General features: G+C 37.5%; 1 protein-coding gene across 1 annotated transcript; it reads right to left on the reverse strand.

Annotated features, from left to right (window-relative positions):
- Positions 1-16,495: 16,495 nt before the first annotated feature.
- On the reverse strand, positions 16,496-17,459 carry LOC108074672 (uncharacterized). Its single transcript, XM_041775096.2, has 5 exons — positions 17,332-17,459; positions 17,228-17,248; positions 16,995-17,157; positions 16,783-16,937; positions 16,496-16,718 (listed from the first exon to the last, which is right to left on the reverse strand). Exons 1-4 carry the CDS (start codon positions 17,432-17,434, stop codon positions 16,886-16,888), a joined length of 339 nt encoding a protein of 112 aa, XP_041631030.1. The 5' UTR covers positions 17,435-17,459; the 3' UTR covers positions 16,496-16,718; positions 16,783-16,885.
- Positions 17,460-21,028: the final 3,569 nt, after the last annotated feature.

The raw sequence follows: 21,028 nt of genomic DNA on the forward strand, positions 1-21,028 counted from the left end.
AAACACGATATCCGACCACAATAATACTTTTGTCCGAATCATAAATACAACGAATGCCACAAAAATTGTAAGCTTAAACAGTATTAAATATGAAACTTTGCATAATTATGATATAATAAAAGGAAATAACGAAGGAAGAGATGAATTCGTTATGAGTAAATTAACTAAAAACTTCCCGCCTTTATTCAAATCTCAATTAAAAGATCTATGCACCAGATACACAGACATATTCGGACTCGAAACCGAATCTATAACAACAAATAACTTTTACAAACAAAAGCTTAGACTAAAGGATGACGAGCCAGTATATATCAAGAATTATCGAAGTCCGCACAGCCAAGTGCAAGAAATTCAAGACCAAGTACAAAAGCTGATAGACGACAAAATAGTCGAACCATCAGTATCCCCTTACAACAGCCCACTCTTATTAGTTCCGAAGAAGTCCCTCCCGGACTCTGACAAGAAGAAATGGCGATTAGTAATTGACTATCGTCAAATCAATAAAAAACTATTGTCAGATAAATTCCCTTTACCTAGAATTGATGATATTCTAGATCAGCTAGGTAGAGCTAAATATTTTTCATGCCTAGACTTAATGTCTGGTTTCCACCAAATCGAACTTGAAAAAAGTTCCAGGGATATAACGTCATTTTCAACGAGCAATGGCTCGTATCGCTTCACGCGATTACCGTTTGGCTTGAAAATAGCCCCAAATTCATTCCAGAGAATGATGACTATTGCTTTCTCGGGATTAGAACCGTCACAAGCATTTCTTTATATGGATGACTTAATAGTCATAGGTTGTTCCGAAAAACACATGCTTAAGAACCTAACTGATGTTTTTGAGACATGTAGGAAACACAACCTAAAGTTACATCCTGAAAAATGTTCATTTTTCATGCATGAAGTCACATTTTTGGGACATAAATGCACTGATAAAGGAATCTTGCCTGATGACAAAAAATATGACGTAATAAAAAACTATCCAGTCCCGCATGACGCGGACAGCGCTAGACGATTCGTTGCATTTTGCAATTACTATAGGCGCTTTATAAAAAATTTTGCCGATTATTCTCGTCACATAACTAGGTTATGCAAAAAAGATGTAAAATTCGAATGGACATCGGAATGCCAGAATGCCTTCGATCATCTTAAAACGGCATTAATAAATCCAACCTTGTTACAATATCCAGATTTTTCTAAAGAATTCTGCATAATAACTGATGCAAGTAAACAAGCGTGTGGAGCGGTTTTAACTCAAAACCATAATGGACTCCAACTTCCTATTGCATACGCATCAAGATCCTTTACTAAAGGAGAGAGTAACAAGAGTACTACTGAGCAGGAATTAGCTGCTATTCATTGGGCTATAAAACATTTTCGACCATATATTTATGGCAACCATTTCACAATAAAAACAGATCATAGACCATTAACTTACTTGTTCTCAATGGTAAACCCAAGTTCAAAACTGACACGTATGAGGCTTGAATTAGAGGAATTTGATTTTACGGTAGAATACCTGAAGGGCAAGGATAACTACGTAGCTGATGCGTTATCAAGAATAACCATCAAAGATTTACAACAAATCACAGGATCTATAAATAAAGTCACTACAAGATATCAAAGTAGACAAAAATTCCGCGCGGAACATCAAGAAAAAGAATTGCCAACGCAATTTCTGAGTAAAGCTTCTAAGCCCAACGTTTACGACGTCATAAACAATGACGAAGTACGTAAAGTAGTGACCTTGCATATAAAAGATATGTTGTGTTTATTTAAACATGGCAAGAAAATTATTGCAAGATATGAAGTTAGCGATCTATATACTAATGGAGTTATCGACTTAGGTCAATTTTTCCAAAGGCTTGAAATGCAAGCCGGTATACATAGTATCAGCCAACTCAAAGTGGCACCGTGGGAAAATATCTTTGACACAATATCAATAGATAATTTCAAATTAATGGGCAATAAAATACTGAAATCATTAAGAGTAGCGCTACTCAACCCGGTGACCCTAGTATCAAAAGATACAGAGAAAGAAGCAATTTTGTCTACGCTACATGATGATCCAATACAAGGAGGTCACACAGGCATTACAAAAACCTTGGCCAAGGTCCAGAGACACTACTACTGGAAAAATATGTCCAAAGACATAAAAGAGTACATAAGGAAATGTCCAAAATGCCAAAAAGCTAAAATAACTAAGCATACAAAGACCCCTTTAACAATAACAGACACCCCAACACATGCATTTGACAGAGTGATAGTGGATACCATCGGACCACTACCAAAATCTGAAAATGGTAACGAGTATGCAGTCACATTAATATGTGATCTAACGAAATATTTAGTTGCAATACCGATTCCAAATAAAAATGCCAATACCATAGCAAAAGCTATATTTGAATCTTTTATTCTGAAGTACGGTCCAATGAAGACGTTCATTACGGACATGGGAACCGAATATAAGAATTCAATCATAGATGACTTGTGCAGATATATGAATATAAAGAATATCACATCAACAGCACATCACCACCAGACCGTTGGAACAATAGAAAGAAGTCACAGAACTTTCAATGAGTACATACGATCCTACATATCGGTTGATAAAACTGATTGGGACGTATGGCTTCAATATTTTGTCTTCTGTTTCAACACGACCCCCTCTATGGCACATACTTACTGTCCATATGAGTTAGTGTTCGGTAAAACAAGCAATTTACCGAAACATTTTAATAGCATAGATAGTGTAGAACCACTTTATAATATAGATGACTATGCTAAGGAATCTAAGTATAGGTTAGAACTAGCTTATAAAAGAGCTAGAGTAATGCTAGAATCAAATAAGAATAGGAATAAATTATTATACGACCATAGGGTTAATGATATAGATATATCAGTAGGCGACCAAGTTTTGTTAAAAAACGAAACAGGTCATAAGCTAGATGTTAAATACACCGGTCCTTACGTTGTAACGGAAATAGGTGATAGGGATAATATAGTCATAGCCAACGATAAACGTAAGACCCAAACAGTTCATAAGGATAGGTTAAAAATCTTCATTTCATAATTTGCATTTAGTATGGCCATACACATTCATAAATACATACTCATATCCACACATTAATACACTTACACAATACACAAAAAAAAAAAAAAAAAACAAAAACAAAACACAAAAAAAAAAATAGCAAAAACCCATTAAAAGTGTATTAATTATAAACATTAGTATAAAATAACTTCATTATATTACGTTATTTTTCAAAAGGAGGGAGATGTAGTATGCACACATATTGAATACGCACTGTACCCAGAGTACTTAAAGAGTGCGCACTGTAATACAATGTTGCAGTGTTTATACAAATCAAAGTCCCGGTCATAAACCATAAGTGGCCGAAATATGAACCGATCGCTAAGGCATAGCCTGCACTCAGAAAGTGCTAGTGTCGGCATATTTACATCGAACGGACTACACGCGCATACCCCCTCGCGCCTCCACTCGTGAGCGCATAGCTAAAGTATATAAGTACATTTACTTATACATAAGAATACTTATACATAACCGTCTCTCTGCCGCCGCCTGTGAGCAGCGCAGCTACGAGACCTAGCTTATATTATAACTTAAGGAATATTGTAAGATCACTAACTCTTGGAGCCTTGGAGCGGCATCACAGCTGCACCTAAAAACCAACTGTTGAACCCTGGAGCGGCACCATGGCCGCACCAAGATAAAAACCAAAAATACAAAGTCCTAATAAAATCGTTCAAATAATTTAAAACTAAAACTCCTGGACTTATCCTTGGGAGGATTTGTGGTCGGCGGAACAAACTTATTTCACCATACACATTCACATCTACACATAAATACACTTACACAATACACAAAAAAAAAAAAACAAAACAAAACTAAAACACAAAAAAAAAAAAAAAATAGCAAAAACCCATTAAAAGTGTATTAATTATAAACATTAGTATAAAATAACTTCACTTAGTTACGTTATTTTTCAAAAGGAGGGAGATTTAGTATGCACACATATTGAATACGCACTGTACCCAGAGTACTTAAAGAGTGCGCACTGTAATACAATGTTGCAGTGTTTATACAAATCAAAGTCCCGGTCATAAACCATAAGTGGCCGAAATATGAACCGATCGCTAAGGCTTAGCCTGCACACAAACACAAATAAAAATCATACAAAACAAGAAAGGAAGCTAACTTCGGCACGCCGAAGTTTGTATACCCTTGCAGATTGGTTTCGATGTTTATATTATAGATTTAAATTCTGAAAACACTCACCAAACAGAGTTTCATTACATTTTACCTATACTTATTATGTTTACAGTTTGAAAGTTACAGTTTTACATTCCCAGTTTTACATTTTCTCTACATCTACCGATCGGTTTATATGGCAGCTATATGATATAGTTGTCCGATTTTTATAAAATTTATACCATAATTCTAGAATAATAAAAAAAGCTTATATCTCAGAGTAGATAAACATACGTTGAAAAACAACGAAACTATAATTTTTTATCTATTTATTTCTCGACCGTTCCTATGGCAGCTATATCATATAGTCGACCGATTTTCATAAAATTTTTACCAAAATTCTGAAATAATAAAAAATGGCCATATCTAAAAAATGGTGCAAAAATGTTGAAAAACAACAAAGTTATAATTTTTTTTCTACAAATATATCGAACATTTGTATGGCAGCTATATGATATAGTCGTCCGATCCGGCCCGTTCCGACATATATAGCAGTGAGAGCATATAGAAGACTATATGCAAAGTTTCATTCAGATAGCGTTAAAACTGAGGGACTAGTTTGCGTAGAAACAGACAGACGGACAGACGGACAGACGGACAGATGGACAGACGGACAGACGGACATGGCTAGATCGACTCGGCTGTTGATGCTGATCAAGAATATATATACTTTATAGGGTCGGAAACGTCTCCTTCACTGCGTTGCAAACTTCTGACTGAAATTATAATACCCTGCAAGGGTATAAATATCAAACTGAACTCCAGGACTTATCCTTGGGAGGAATAGTGGTTGGCAGTATAATCATATTTCAAACCACTTCCGAAGCCAATTCCGCAAAACTGCCCGAAGGACTGCCCAGGACCACTCTACACTGCTGAATGCAAATATACATGCATGAAGCTAAATAATTAACCTGTGCGAAGACCAGCACCGGTGCCGCCTGAGCCCATAGGCCCAGGACATCAGCAGCTGATAACACACGTGTGAGTGGCAGGCCGCCTCTTACACCTACGAGGGAGCGTCAGCGAAGCCAGGCCGGCGACGACCAGCTGACGCGACGACACTGGATCCCGGAGCAGCAGTAATAGATTAACCTTTGCACTGCGTTGCATAATTTTTTGCGAGTGCACTACGATGCACCTTTTTTTTTACCACCTACTGTAAAATTGAGCGGAATCCTTTCTGCCCGATTAGAAGTGTAGCCTGTAAAGCTATGCGACCAAGTAGGCAGGAAGATTGTTAAATTTGATGCGCAGTAATGCAATAAGTAAAATTTCATTAGAGGACCACAATAATTACAATATCACATACAAACCAAAAATATATGTAAAACCCACAAAAATGACTTTGGACATAAAAACAGTGGATTCCACTGCCAACGTCATTAATAAAGTAGAGTCAAGTAACATCGATTTATATTGGGTACACATACTTTTGATAATCATTGTTGTTGTCATGTGCGCCAACTTCTTTTATAAAATTTACAAACTGCACAGCAGGTGCTTAAAAAAGAAATATATAAGCCGGGGAAATAACCTGGATAAGATTTAGGCAGTACAAAGAAAATGACAATAACAGCAATGATTAAAAATGCACATATTCAATAATTAAAATCCACATTTTCAAAAAAATTTTTTTTCAATAAAACAACACAACAACACAAACACTACACCTTCTTTTTCAAGGGCTAAATGGATTGGAACACAATTTACAAAGAATTAGCAGATATAAAATCGAATTTTGACAAGTCTTATAAATCCTTAGCTCAGAACAGACCAATCCAGAAGAACACCGTTAGGAAACACGTCGAAATATTGGCAGAGTGCTTTAACGAAGCACGTATACTAATATATGAGCATAAAGATAGGTTGACCCAAGATCATTGGACACAAGTATCTAAACTTCTGATACGTCTACGATCTAATTTATTATCTGTTAAACAGAAATTCGGTTTGGAAATATCGGTACCAACCGTATTAACCATACCAATAGCAGTCTCAACTGCACCTGACCCTGAATCGACAGAAACAGACGAGGAAGAGTCAGAGGAGCCACCTGAAGTAAGCCCGAAAATTGAAGAAGAAGATTTGAACAATCTCACTATTCCGGCAACCTACACTGATCTGGAATCAGAAGATTCAGACACTTCAGGCAACTCAGAGGAGAATAAACTAAATAATACAATAACCATGGCCGATGAAACAATTGCCCAAAGGGCATATATTAAGGAAATCTCGAGCGCCATTCCTGAATTTAACGGTCAAAAGCTTCATCTACAAAGATTTGTTACGGCCTTAAAATTAGTCAATTTAACGAAGGGAACCTTCGAGCATATAGCCGTAGAAGTTATTAAGTCCAAAATTGTAGGATCTACTCTATACAAAGTTCAAGATGAGACCACAATAAACGCAATAATTAAGAAATTGCAGGACACAGTAGTCGGTGAAACATCCGACATAATCAAGGCTAAAATGGCTAAAACAATACAGAAAGGCAAAACTGCCGAAAAATTCACTACCGACAAAGACAACTTGCGAAAGCTCTTAGAAGCTTCATATATTGATGAAGGCCTCTCAGCCGAACACGCTGATAAATTCAGCACAAAGGAAGCCATCACCACAATGGTCAAAAATTGTGAGCATGGCCGACTCAAGACAATACTGGAAGCTGGCAACTTCACCACCATGAATGAAGCCGTCACTAAGTACCTACAATGTAGTACTGAAATGACGGGTAATGCCAACGCCATATTGTACACACAGAGAGGTAACAACTATCGCGGTAATAATTACCGAAATAATTATCGCGGTAGGGGTAATAGCCGAGGTAACTACCGAAATAATGGCTATTACCAGAATAACCAAAATAACGGTTATAACCGCAGCTATAATAATAACAACAATAATTATTATAGAGGAAACAACCGTGGCGGAAACAACCGCGGCGGAAATAATCAATCAAAACAATGTCCGAGTAGCCCAAGGCACATCGGAAAACTCGCAAACCCCTTTAAATATTCAAAATTAGACGAAGCTAGAATTCGCACAGTTAATCTCAGCCAAAATGTATTTGTTCCATTTTTCAATGTAGCTACTGGGAAACAGCTTACCTTTTTAATAGATACGGGTGCAGACATTTCAATTTTAAAAGAAACTTCGGATAACTTCCATAACATTCAATACGATTACATAATAGATATCAAAGGCATAAGTCAAGAAATAACCAAATCTCAAGGTTTAGTTTCAATTGAGATACAAACAACTAAATACATAATTCCACACGATTTTCATATCGTAGATTCACACTTCCCTATTCCATGCGATGGAATATTAGGAATTGACTTTATTAAAAAATACAACTGTCAATTAGACTTCAAGCCATCTGAAGACTGGCTTATAATTAGACCCAATAATTTGAAATTCCCAATTAATGTACCAATAACTTCGGAAAATTGTAATTAATTCAAAAGAAGACAGTGTATTAATTCCAAATCAGGAAATTCAGCATGGTATTTACGTTGCGAATACCATAGCAACATCCCAAAATGCCTTCATAAGATTAATTAATACAACAAATACAAACCAAATAGTAAGTGCAGATAATCTAACATGTGAACCACTTTCGAACTACGATGTAGTCAACACAAATCCAGACAATAGAGCAAAATCTGTACTATCGCAACTTTCAAAAAACTTCCCTCCACAATTCAAGACACAGCTTTCCAACTTATGCACTCAGTATAGCGATATATTCGGATTGGAAACCGAATCAATAACAACGAACAATTTTTATAAACAAAAACTGAGATTAAAAGATGATGAGCCAGTCTATATAAAGAACTATCGAAGCCCTCATAGTCAGGTTGATGAAATTCAAAAGCAAGTCGGAAAATTAATCTCCGACGGGATTGTCGAACCATCTGTTTCTGAATATAATAGCCCTCTGTTACTTGTTCCTAAGAAATCATCCCCAGGGTCCAATTTAAAGAAATGGCGATTAGTAATTGACTATCGTCAGATTAATAAAAAATTACTATCTGATAAATTCCCATTACCTAGAATTGATGATATTTTGGATCAACTAGGTCGAGCTAAATACTTTTCATGTCCTGACTTAATGTCAGGATTCCATCAAAAAGGTTCAAGAGATATAACGTCTTTTTCAACGAGCAATGGCTCATATCTCTTCACGCGATTACCTTTCGGATTGAAAATAGCTCCAAATTCGTTTCAGAGAATGATGACTATTGCATTCTCTGGACTAGAACCTTCTCAAGCATTCCTTTACATGGATGACTTAATAGTAATAGGTTGTTCCGAAAAACATATGCTTAAGAACTTAACAGATGTTTTTGAGAAATGCAGGAAATACAACCTAAAGTTACATCCAGAAAAATGTTCATTTTTATGCATGAAGTGACTTTACTAGGTCATAAATGCACAGATAAAGGAATACTTACAGATGACAAGAAATATGACGTCATCAAGAATTACTCAGTCCCGCACGACGCGGACAGTGCTAGACGTTTCGTCGCGTTCTGTAACTATTACAGACGTTTTATAAAAAATTTCGCCGACTATTCACGGCACATAACGAGATTATGTAAAAAGAATGTTCCTTTTAAATGGACAGATGATTGTGAAGATGCATTTCAGTATCTAAAAACAAAACCTACCTTGTTACAATATCCAGATTTCACAAAAGAATTTTGCATAATAACTGATGCAAGTAAACAAGCGTGTGGAGCGGTTTTAACTGAAAACCATAACGGACTCCAACTTCCAATTGCATACGCATCAAGATCCTTTACTAAAGGAGAAAGTAACAAGAGCACTACTGAGCAGGAATTAGCTGCTATTCATTGGGCTATAAAACATTTTCGACCATATATTTATGGCAATCATTTCACAATCAAGACGGATCATAGACCATTAACCTATTTGTTTTCAATGGTAAATCCAAGTTCAAAATTGACACGTATGAGGCTTGAATTAGAGGAATTCGATTTTACGGTAGAATACCTGAAGGGCAAATATAATTACGTAGCTGATGCGTTATCAAGAATAACCATCCAAGAACTACAAAATATAACTGGATCCATAAATAAAGTCACTGCACGATCAAAGTAGACAAAAATTCCGAGCGGAACATCAAGAAAAAGAATTGCCAACGCAATCTCTGAATAATAGAACGTTTACGACGTCATAAACAATGACGAAGTACGTAAAGTAGTGACCTTGCATATAAAAGATACGTTGTAGTATGCACACATATTGAGTACCCACTGTATATTATAACTTAACGGGTGCGCACTGTAACACAAAGTTGCAGTGTTTACATATTTCAAAGTCCCGGTCATAAACCATTGAGTGACCGAAATATGAACCGATCGCTAAGGCTTAGCCTGCGCATTGAAAAGTGCTAGTGTCAGCATATTTGCATCGAATGGACTACACGCGCATACCCCCTCGCGCCTCCACTTGTGAGCGCATAGCCAATGTACATAAGTGCATTTCCTTATACATAAGAATATATATCCATAGCCGTCTCTCTGCCGCTGCCTGCGAGCAGCGCAGCTAACTCTTTGAGCTCGGGAGCGGCACCATAGCTGCTCCAATTTGAAAATCCAAATCGCCCTCCGTGGCCTACCTTGGGATGCTGATGAGAGGCTACCGTCCTATTCAAGTATACTCTTATTAATTAACTTACCCTCAATAGCTAACCGTAGAACTATGCTTGGTGTCGTATTCCTTCATAACCTAATAAACGGTGTTGTTGAGAGCCCCTTTCTTTTAGGGCAGCTTAACTTCCACGTTCCCCGACTAACATCTAGAACCCTTATCCCTTTAGTAGTAAATCTCTGTAGGCGGGAGTTTGAAGTACATGAACCCTTTAGGGTTTTATGTACGGATTACAACCGCCTCTCTGACATTATAGTTCGTAGCGATAACCCTTCCATATTAAAAACTTTATTACTTGTAGAGTTAGCTCGTAGTGTAGCACCGTAGTCTAATTTTGCATGCGTTATTACTTTTTATTTTACCTATTTATTTTTTTTTTTTTTTGCATGACTTGTAGTGGTTATCTCGTAGAGTAGCACTAATTTCGCATGCCTTTTTATTTTTATATTTTGTTTATTTATTTATTTATTTATATGGCTATATATTTTTATTATAATTTCATTATTTTGCATGCGTTTTTATTTATTTATATATTTATAGTTTATTATATTTATATTATATTATATTTTGTACTCTCCTAATGTTTCCTCGTTCATTTCGTCTTTCCTTCTAACGCGTCTATCTAGTTCGCGATTCGTGCCGTACGTCACACGGCTGCGCCCCTCGGTCGGTTGGAAGCGGGACCCCGCGCGAAAAAAAAAAAAAAACCAAAATAAAATATAAAAACTCAAATACCAAGTCTCATTCCTTGGGAATCTTGGCTCTTCGGATTTAACATATTTCAGTATGCTCCTACCGCCGCCTGCCGCCAGGAGACGTATGTTTCCTGGGCCCCCGAAAATTCGGGCAGGCATTTGACGGCGTCTAGTGGCTCATTACAAAACGGTGTCGTTGTCTATATCTATAGGTTTATAGACTGTAATCTGAGGGGCTACTGTTTGTATCGCGGGTGCGACTTGTATCGCCGCCACCTGGTTGGCCAGTTGTTGAATAGTCTGACGTAACTCATTTTCCCTACGTCGGCTGTCAGCGGCCGCTTCCTGTAGGGCATGGTTGACGGCAGCCTGTACTACCGCCTGTATTTGGTCTGGGTTAAATGCCATATTTATGGTTGCGGATTTGCCTGCGTTTACACTTTTCGGTGCAGAAGTTCCGGCCGGCTCTTCGGTCTCAGACTCAGATTCGCTGTCAAACTGCTTGTTGTTCCAATAGTGCTGGAATGGATTGCTCATATGGAGCTGTGCAAGCTAAATCGCCCTAGCGAATAAATGCACGCTCAAGCGGTCTTGCCCATGGGTATGGCGAGGGGGCTGCGGGGGCTGAGTTGCCGCTTGGCAACGATGGACGGCAGCTCGTTGAAAAACTGAGCTGTTGCCTTGCCATGCAATGACAAGGGGGAAGGGATCGCGGGGACCGGGTCTCCGCTATGGCGAACAAATATATAAACAACAAAAGTTGACACAATAAAGATCGGTGGTGGCTAAGCTGCCGTTCTAAAAGACAAAGAAGCGAAGCTAAACAAAGTCGGAATACAGCGTAGCGGTGTCAAGTTCGAGTGTCGTAGTGGATTGGGATAGCGACAAAAAAAAAAACAAACCCAAGATTTTTGCGAAGCTAACACAAAGAATTTAGGTGTAAGCAAAAAGACGATTACATATAAAGGGTAAATTAAATGCACAAATTTAAATGAGATAGTATCCGACAAACCGACAAAAAATATTTCAATAAATGCACAATTAATTAATTTATTTCCTGGGTATTAGATATGTCGTCAGGTAGTTATATTGGCGATAATATTCGGCACCAAGATATTTATTGAACAAATTTAAAAAATGCAAACAATGATAAACATTAATAATATCACCTGTGATAACACCAATTAAATTGTCAAGCAATTAGTGAGTATGTTTATTTATAAAAATGTTAACACGAAACTCTAATACAGAGTTGCAGAAAATATAGCGTATTTAAATATTTTGCTAATGCAGATGCCGGAAAATATTTAGAACAGAAGTGCTCACTTACATGATTTTCCCGACTTAGATGGGTAATTTAACGTGGGCGCCAATTAGTAAATATTATTTCTCAACTGAGTATTGCCGACGGTAATAGAGATTCCTCAGACGGTCCCTCGCAGTTGCAGATATAGATCGGGAGCGGGTGATAATATTCGCCGCTCTGTTGCAGGCCGGTTGGCCTAAGGCTTCTCCAAGGTAAGTTACAGCAGATGACCCACAGGGCGCAGGGGACGTGTCCGCTGCGATGGTCATTAGCCGGTTGGCTGATGAATCTCCCAAACAAGTGATGAAGATTACGGTGGAAGGGGGACTACCCTTCTTTAACTACTGGCCTAGAGACTCAGAAAGTTTTCAAATGATAAATCTTTAACGACGGTAGTCGGAGTATGATAAATCGAGCAGCAGCTCTTTATTGTATGAATATAAAATCAGAACTGAACTTAAAAGCTAACAAAAGTGAATATCATAGCGGCCACTCCAATGGGCAGTGCTTGCCGGCTATGCATGAGCTTCCGGCCAGACGCTGTGTCAGCAGTTTGGCCGGAGCAAGCTTTCAGGCGGACGGTCATTGCCGTTGCCCGGCTGAGTTAGTTAACTTGTACATACATATGTACTTATAATGCATACACTTGGTTTTGTTATATATTACGACTACTAGATTTTGGGAAATGTATGCAAAACGGGTATTTACTTAATTTGTGTATTTGTTTTACCCTTACAGTTATTGTTGAAGATAATAATTGAACCGAATCAGATTAAATATTACTTCTTCGGAAATGAGTAATTTATATTTAATTGCATCAAGTTTGGTGGGATATAAAGGCCACATTTTCTCTGGTAAGATCTATAACGTTCTGGCTTTTGTTTCTGTCGAAGTCAGCGTCTTCCGATGTGAATTTGTTCATAAAAGCGGTGGTAATTAATTATTATAAGTAAATAATAATTAATAAAATGTTGGAATTGTTGAGGGTGCGCTCAAAACTCTTTAGGTCCTCTAGAGTTTTCATGGCGTCCTGCGGCATAATACATTTTGGCTTATGAGTTTCCCCGCACACCTTTGCCTTAATAGAGGCCACTTCACTTCTCAATGAAGTAACCTCTGTCAAAAGACGCCCCAACAAGTTCATAATTTCTGTAAAAATAAAAAATTGTTCGATTATTACAAACAACTTGCATAATTTCTTACCAGTGTGCTTTTGACCCTCAGCAGGCGGGTGTAGGATCGTAAGTTCCTGACTCTGCTCCTTCTGTTCCTCAGTGTTAAATAAATTTTCGTAGTTCATTTTCTGTTAATTAATGAGGAGAATGTAAATATGTCTAGAGCTATCTAAAAAATGCATAATTTTTTATGCATAATGCATATGCATAATATTATGCATAATTTATTTCCCATTAATAGCAAGTATTTTGAAGATTTTATAGGCGCCACTTGTCTTATCATAATAAAAGCTATTCGCATCTTGTAAATTAAAATTTAAATGATTGAATGAAATTTTTTTTAGGACCACTTTTAATATTTTTTTCCTTGGAAATCACATTTAATTTACTACGCTCACCAAAACGATTGTACACCTGTTCAATGACATAATCAGACTTTTAACCATTTTTTTCAACTGTCCGAGAAAGTTTTCGAAGGGAAATGCACCAATTGTCTGCAAAGGGCCAAATTCTAAGCATTGTTTGCTTTCATGTGTGAGACAGTGGTAGTTAAAAGTTACCGTGGAAACGAATATCGTTCCGGCATTTCTTTACAAAATTATTCAGCAACGCAAAAGCAAGTTCATTTTGATAAATACGTGTTAAGAAGAATTCTTATTACCAAGCTAAACAGTACAAACTGGTTGTATTGAACAGAATTTAAAATGTCTTTTAATACAACAGGTCCAGTATATAAGAGAAATGTTCGAAATTCGGTTGCCTTAAAACGTTCGAGATCATCAAGTGAACGGGGCTTTCTATTAAATTCTAATGGAACAAGAAAGGTAGCTAACTTCGGCACGCCGAAGTTTGTATACCCTTGCAGATTGGTTTCGATGTTTATATTATAGATTTAAATGCTGAAAACACTCACAAAACAGAGTTTCATTACATTTTACCTATACTTATGTTTACACTTTGACAGTTACAGTTTTACATTCCCAGCTTTACATATTTTATACATTTACCGATCGCTTCTATGGCAGCTATATGATATAGTTGTCCGATTTTCATAAAATGTATACCAAAATTCAAGAATAATAAAAAAAGCTTATGTCTCGGAGTAAATAAAAATGCGTTGAAAAGCAACGAAGCTATAATTTTATTTCTATTAATTTCCCGATCGTTCCTATGGCAGCTATATCATTTACCGAAATTTTAAAATAATAATAAAATGGCCACATCTAAAAAATGGTGCAAAAATGTTGAAAAACAGCAAAGTTATAATATTTTTTCTAAAAATATATCGAACATTTGTATGGCAGCTATATGATATAGTCGTCCGACCTCGCCCGTTCCGACATATATAGCACTGAAAGTATATAGAAGACTATATGCAAAGTTTCATTCAGATAGCTTTAAAACTGAGGGACTAGTTTGCGTAGAAACGGACAGACGGACAGACGGACATGGCTAGATCGACTCGGCTGTTGATGCTGATCAAGAATATATATACTTTATAGGGTCAGAAACGTCTCCTTCACTGCGTTGCAAACTTCTGACTGAAATTATAATACCCTGCAAGGGTATAAAAAAGGCTTCAATGCAATTAGTCTTGCATTTAATGTAGCTATTAAGTCTGGACTTAATGAAAATGGATGACCTTTTTCACTTACTAGAGCAACTAGTAGAGAGAGAGTACGTGCATATAATCATTCGGAAATTAAACAACTCTCGCCCTTCTGAAGGCACTGGTTACAGGAATAAAATTATAAAATTATTTATTTCCTGTTATGACCCAACAAGATCAAGGTCAACAAGGCATGTGCCGCCATCGGCTTGGGCCATGCCTCGGCTAGATCTCTCTCAGGCATTGGTTCTTGGCCCGGCCCACTGACACACGTAACAGATAAAATTTATTTTTTTAAACATCCCGCCCTAGACTAAGACGAGACGTTGCACAACACTAACACTTGCACAACTTCGAAACTGGACGAAACATTCATTAACGCCACATTCTTTTTAAACGGTCAGACTCCTTTCAGACTCCTGGATGTTGTGGAGCTCATCTGCCTTGCCCACCCTTGCCTTTGCAGACTGCCAGCAGAAATTCTTCATGCAGCTGCCCCTATTATGATTCACACAATCACCTCACGCCATAGATCCCTTCTTCCATCCCAGAAAAAAAGGACTATTCCATATTCACATTTTAAACCTTACTTTTAATTACAATCATAATTTTTTTTTACAAAAAGTACAATGCAATAGTTTGGTCTCCGTTGAACCGCCTAACTCCCTTTTTCCTGTTTTGTATCTGTTCGCAATAAGAATAGTACGTTACATTTTCCTCGACATCAACAAAATACTTGACCTACCCGTTTGAGCGCTCAGAAGGGGCACGAATTTTCGAGGGGAAGCCGATACACAAACCAAAGAACAAAAAATTATAAATTCACAAGAAAAAATAAGTTGGGGCACAACAAGAAAATTTAACCAATGTAACGCCTGATGCAGAGCCAACCTCAAAGATACTTTCCTGGCGCCATCTAGGGAGTATTAGCGCAGCTCCAATCGTGGCAGAGGGAAAGGTGCAGAGCGGAGCTAACTGGCGAAATCCACCTCTAACGGGGGGTAAATGTCAGCGATCGGCTGCGACCCGAAGGAGGGGGAGAGTAAGTGAGAGGGATCCCGCTGGATTCGAGGCGGAATTCGCTTGCATTTAATTCTTGGCGGCAGAGCGGACTAGATCCATCTCGGGTGAAAATTTAATAAAGCAAATAATCAAGTTTTCGCGAGTGGAACATATTGGTTGTTTTTTGTGCATTGGCGCTGGCCGAGATACAGAATTAAAAGAAGGCAAACGGGTTAATACTCATATTTCAATCAAGCGCTGAGTTCCCCCAGGGTGAGTTTTTCTGTGAAGAAAAAAAAAGTGACTCGTTATTAAAATGTGAAAATTTATATAGGGCCCGGCGCTTTATAAAAAGCGAATTTTCCCTTTGGTTGCGGCGGACACAAATTGGGCAAGAAGAGGAGGAATAGCGGAATTAGCGGACCGCCTAAAACGACGCTACGGCTTACCGCCAAGCGGCCACAGCATTGGCGCGCCGGCGCAAGAGACCCGAAGAGCCCCTAGGACTATTTTCTCCGAGAAACGGGAGGAGGGAGTCCTACCCTTTTCTGTAAAAGTCTAATTCGCTTTAATACATGGGCGGCCGGGGTAATTCGTGTAATTTGATTTTGGAAGAAATTCTTCCTCCCCAAAGAGTATAAAAAATTTGATTTTGGCAGAAATTCTTCCTCCCCAGAGGGTACTAAAATAAATAAAATAAATCATTAAAAAACTTTTTTTCCTAATTATAATTTAATAAGGACGCGTTGTTTTTGATTATAAATAAGGAACTGACTTCATATTAAAACTAAATTAAAGCTTAAAAATAGGAAAAGTAGAAATAAAAATAAAAGTAAAACGGAAACTTATTCTGAGGTCTTCATTTTTTTGGCCTTCGAAGTGGCCTTATAAACGCGTTGTTTAGCCTTGGAGAATGCCTCGCGTACAGTCTTGATATAATCGCCAAAACTGCGGCCCTCCGAACGAGAAGATTCTAAAAATTACAAAAAAAAACATTTATAAACAAATATAATTAATAAATTCATATTAAGACGTACCAAACAAAGCGTCGTTTAAATGTGGATATGCTGACAAGTCAACTTTGTCAGGACCTCCTGAGTAATTCATTTGCATTATTAGCTCCTTGGCAAAAAAAACGCTCTATATTTTTCTCCAATCCTTCGGGTCCCACCATTTTCTTAAAAGCCTCGATCTAAAAGTAAATATTTTTAAAAAATTTGAAACAGACTAATTATATTATTATACTTACGTAGTTCGATGGAGTCTCCCTGATTTTGTTGTTGATATGGCCCATTTCCTCCTCGGTCTTGAGGGGGAACTCCAGTCCACCAGGTGGCTTCGGATACCCTCTAAATGCGAAAGCATTCTAACACTCACAGCCGTCGAGGTTCTCTCCATTACTTCGATTGTTTCTAAAAAAAAGAGGATATATATATTAAAAATGTTGTTCTTAAATATATATGTTTTTAAAAGTTAACTCACCCTTTAATTCCGCCATTTCCTCTAGAAAAAAAGTGTTTAAAAATAGAAATAAAACAAATTATTAGTCCAAAGGTACATATATTTGTTTTTTAAGATTTACTCACTTTTCATTTCCTGAAGTTCCGCTAAAAATAGACCTTTTGAAAGTGCATGCTTCTCGCAACCAGGGCATGCCTCATGAGCCTCCAAAGAAAATGAGCGGTCCATATCTTATATATATATAAATGAATATAAATATTAAATAGGTAATCAGGTAGGTTCATTAAAATCTAAGGTATACGCAAGGTGTACATGATATCATTAACAGGTTAGTTTGAAGGATAGGTAAAAAACGCAAAGCAGCGGATATATGTAAATGTACACGTCAAACCCAGAAAGGTAGAAGGATATACAGGTAGTTTCGGCTATACGGGTAGTTTCGGATATAGAGTAAAATCCTATAAAACTCGAAGCTTGCATGCAAATGCATTCAGTTGTGATAAATTACGTGTTGTGTGCGGACGTGAAAAAAGTGTTGTTTAAAAAGTGTTACAGAATGAGTGGTTTATCGAAAAGAAATTTAAGGCGTAACGCCCAAAGAGTGCGAATGGAGGTAGCTGCGTTGGAAGGTTTTGAACAGGCAAGTGGAAGTTTAGAGAGAATCAGCCATGATAGTACAGGGGGTAATGCAATTAATTATGAAGAGATTAATAACGATTCAGAGATTCAGGAACAATGGGAAGATTCAAATTTTATGGAAAATATTCCAGAAGAAGCACTCATAGGAGAGTCAACTTTGTCCGATAGTCGTCCTAGTTCGACATTAAGAACTAAATTAATAAGGTGGCACAGGCAGTGCAATGTTACTAGAAGTCAACTGGGGCAGCTCTTAATTATTTTAAAATCAGAAAATATTAATGTTCCGATTTCTGCTAAGGGTCTTTTGAAATCAGGAAATAAAAAGGCTATAATTCAAACAGTGACTCCTGGAACTTATGCACATATTGGTATAGAACCATACCTTATTTCTATGGAGGAACACCTAATCGATGGAAGCGAATTAATATTAGATATTAATGTCGATGGGTTACCTCTGTTTAAAAGTTCATTAACATGTGTTTGGCCTATTCTGGGATTTTTTAAAAACTTGAAAAATTCTGAAGTGTTTCTAATAGGATCATATTCAGGTAGTTCAAAGCCGGCCAATGTGAATAATTATCTTCACGATTTTATTGCCGAAATTTCAAGACTGGCTATCAGTCCTCTTCATATAGGTTCAAAGCAGGTCAAAGTTAGGGTCAATTCTTTTGTTTGTGACGCCCCAGCCCGAGCATTCATGTGCGGAACCCTTGGGACAAACGCATTGAACGGTTGCATGAAGTGTACTCAGGTAGGGAAAAGGGTCAACAATGTCACAGTATTTACAAATAAAGTAGGTACATTAATGTCAAACAGCGACTTCCGAAATAGGGTTTATCCAAACCATCACCAGCCCCTTTTTAAGGAGCAGGTTTCTTTAGGTATAGATTCTATACTATAGAACAATTAGATATTGATATGATCGCAGGATTTCCTTTAGACCGAATGCACCTGTTAGATTTAGGTGTTTGCAAAAAAATGTTAAAATATATATTTGAAGGGAAAACACTTGGGTTTAAGGTAAACAAGTACCGGCTAGGAGAAATTTCAGAAAACATTTTAGGCCTGAAGCCATTTCTGCCTGTTGAGTTTGGTAGGACGCCCAGATCTTTGGAAGAATTTCCAAGGTGGAAGGCAATAGAGTTTAGGCAGGTTGCCGTATACACAGGTATGGTAATTCTGAAACAATTTGTTTCAGAGGAGTGTTACAGGCACTTTTTAGTTTTTACCTGTGCATACAGATTGTTATTAGACAAAAAATATGCTCATTTCTTAGGTATGGCAGGTGAAATGCTAGATTATTTTGTTAGCCAATTTACAGTTGTCTATCCGCCTGAATCGTTGACCTACAATGTACACAACGTTCTTCATTTAACAGATTGCGTTCGAGAACAAGGGCACTTAACCGAGTTTACTGCCTATAAGTTCGAAAATTTTTTACAAAAAGTCAAAAGAAATCTTAGGAAGCCGAATAAAATTTTGGAACAGCTTGTAAAAAAATTTTCCTCGCCGATTCCGTCTCCCCAAACTAGGTTACTTGGAGAAAAGCGAGACAGGCACGGAAAAATTACAAAATATAATTTTCCAGAATTTACATTATCGACAAAAATGCCCGATAATGTGTGTTGCCTAAAATCTGGAATTCCTTTGAAAATATTAGAGTTTCGAACTGAAAACGATGTTATTTGTGTAAGGGGACAGCGATTTGCAAACAAGCGAGATTTTTTCAGCCTACCAATGCAGAGTTCGGCGATAGGAATACTTTTAGTGGACGCCAATGTTGACGAAGAAATTGAAACTCATCCAATTGCTGAAATTTCATTTAAATATTTACACCTGCCACACGAAAGTAATGAAATAGTTCTCGTGCCTCTAATTCACTCCATTTCCGATTAAAAATAAAAAACAATCAACCCTTTTTTTCTGAAGAAAGGAAAACATGTGATCACGCCTCTAGACGCCGACGCATACATCGACATAATTGAGACATCCACGGACACACATTTGCATATACATATGTAAGGATAAAAAACGAAAACACAATAACAAGTGTTGAATACAGTATTGAAATAACTACTAGTGATTGTTAATGTTTAAGGCATATATTAGATTAGCTCTAGGTCATATTAAACTTATAATAATATATAGTTTTAGTTAAATACATACCTTTTTTTAAAATTCACTTCCACAAAACACAATCACAAATGACGCCGCAGAAATAGTAGGGCTGCATCGCGATCTTTGTTGCACTTTGGTGTGACCACCACTTGTTTTCGCTAATTTGCATAATCGCAACAGCCATATACGAGTAAATTCATTTTTCTTAAAGTTAAATTGTTACAAAAATAACATAGGTGGCTGTTTGGAACACATGCATATAATTTTTTCAATCGGTATGCACCCCAAACACCATTTTATACGTCATTTAGTTATTTATGTATATTTTACATATTTATACCCTTGCAGGGTATTATAATTTCAGTCAGAAGTTTGCAACGCAGTGAAGGAGACGTTTCCGACCCTATAAAGTATATATATTCTTGATCAGCATCAACAGCCGAGTCGATCTAGCCATGTCCGTCTGTCCGTCTGTCCGTCTGTCTGTCTGTCCGTCTGTCTGTCTGTCCGTCTGTCTGTCTGTCCGTCTGTCCGTTTCTACGCAAACTAGTCCCTCAGTTTTAAAGCTATCTGAATTAGACATATACGCCGCCGCGCCACGCCGCCGCCGCCGCCGATTTTTGCCTTATTTGACGCGCCGCCGCCAAATTATGAAAATAACGGCGCGCCGCGGCGCGCCGCTGGTGCGGCATCGGCGCAGCTTCAGCGCGGCCTTCAGTGTCATTGTTCTTTATAAAACTTAAAAAAAAATAAATAACTCATTAAAATGGCCTTTTTGCCTTATTTGACGCGCCGCCGCCGCCGGTTCTTTCTGACTACTACGCCGCCGCCGCCGAGTCATTTTGACCTCTACGCCGCCGCCGATGCCTTTAACCATCGGCGTAAACCTCTAATCTGAATGAAACTTTGCATATAGTCTTCTATATACTCTCACTGCTATATATGTCGGAACGGGCCGGATCGGACGACTATACCATATAGCTGCCATACAAATGTTCGATAAGTTTTTAGAAAAAAAATTATAACTTAGCTGTTTTCCAACATATGTGCACTATTTTTAACATA

The sequence above is a fragment of the Drosophila kikkawai genome, chromosome X (assembly GCF_030179895.1).
Source record: "Drosophila kikkawai strain 14028-0561.14 chromosome X, DkikHiC1v2, whole genome shotgun sequence".
NCBI lineage: Eukaryota > Metazoa > Arthropoda > Insecta > Diptera > Drosophilidae > Drosophila > Drosophila kikkawai.

Bases quoted from the DNA above. Each gene is read 5' to 3' on its own strand.
- LOC108074672 (XM_041775096.2), bottom strand. From the start codon at position 17,434: ATGGACCGCTCATTTTCTTTGGAGGCTCATGAGGCATGCCCTGGTTGC. The intron at 17,249-17,331 runs GTGAGTAAATCT...CTTTTTTTCTAG, and splicing joins GGAACTTCAGGAAATGAAAA to AGGAAATGGCGGAATTAAAG. The intron at 17,158-17,227 runs GTGAGTTAACTT...TCTTTTTTTTAG, and splicing joins GGAAATGGCGGAATTAAAGG to AAACAATCGAAGTAATGGAG.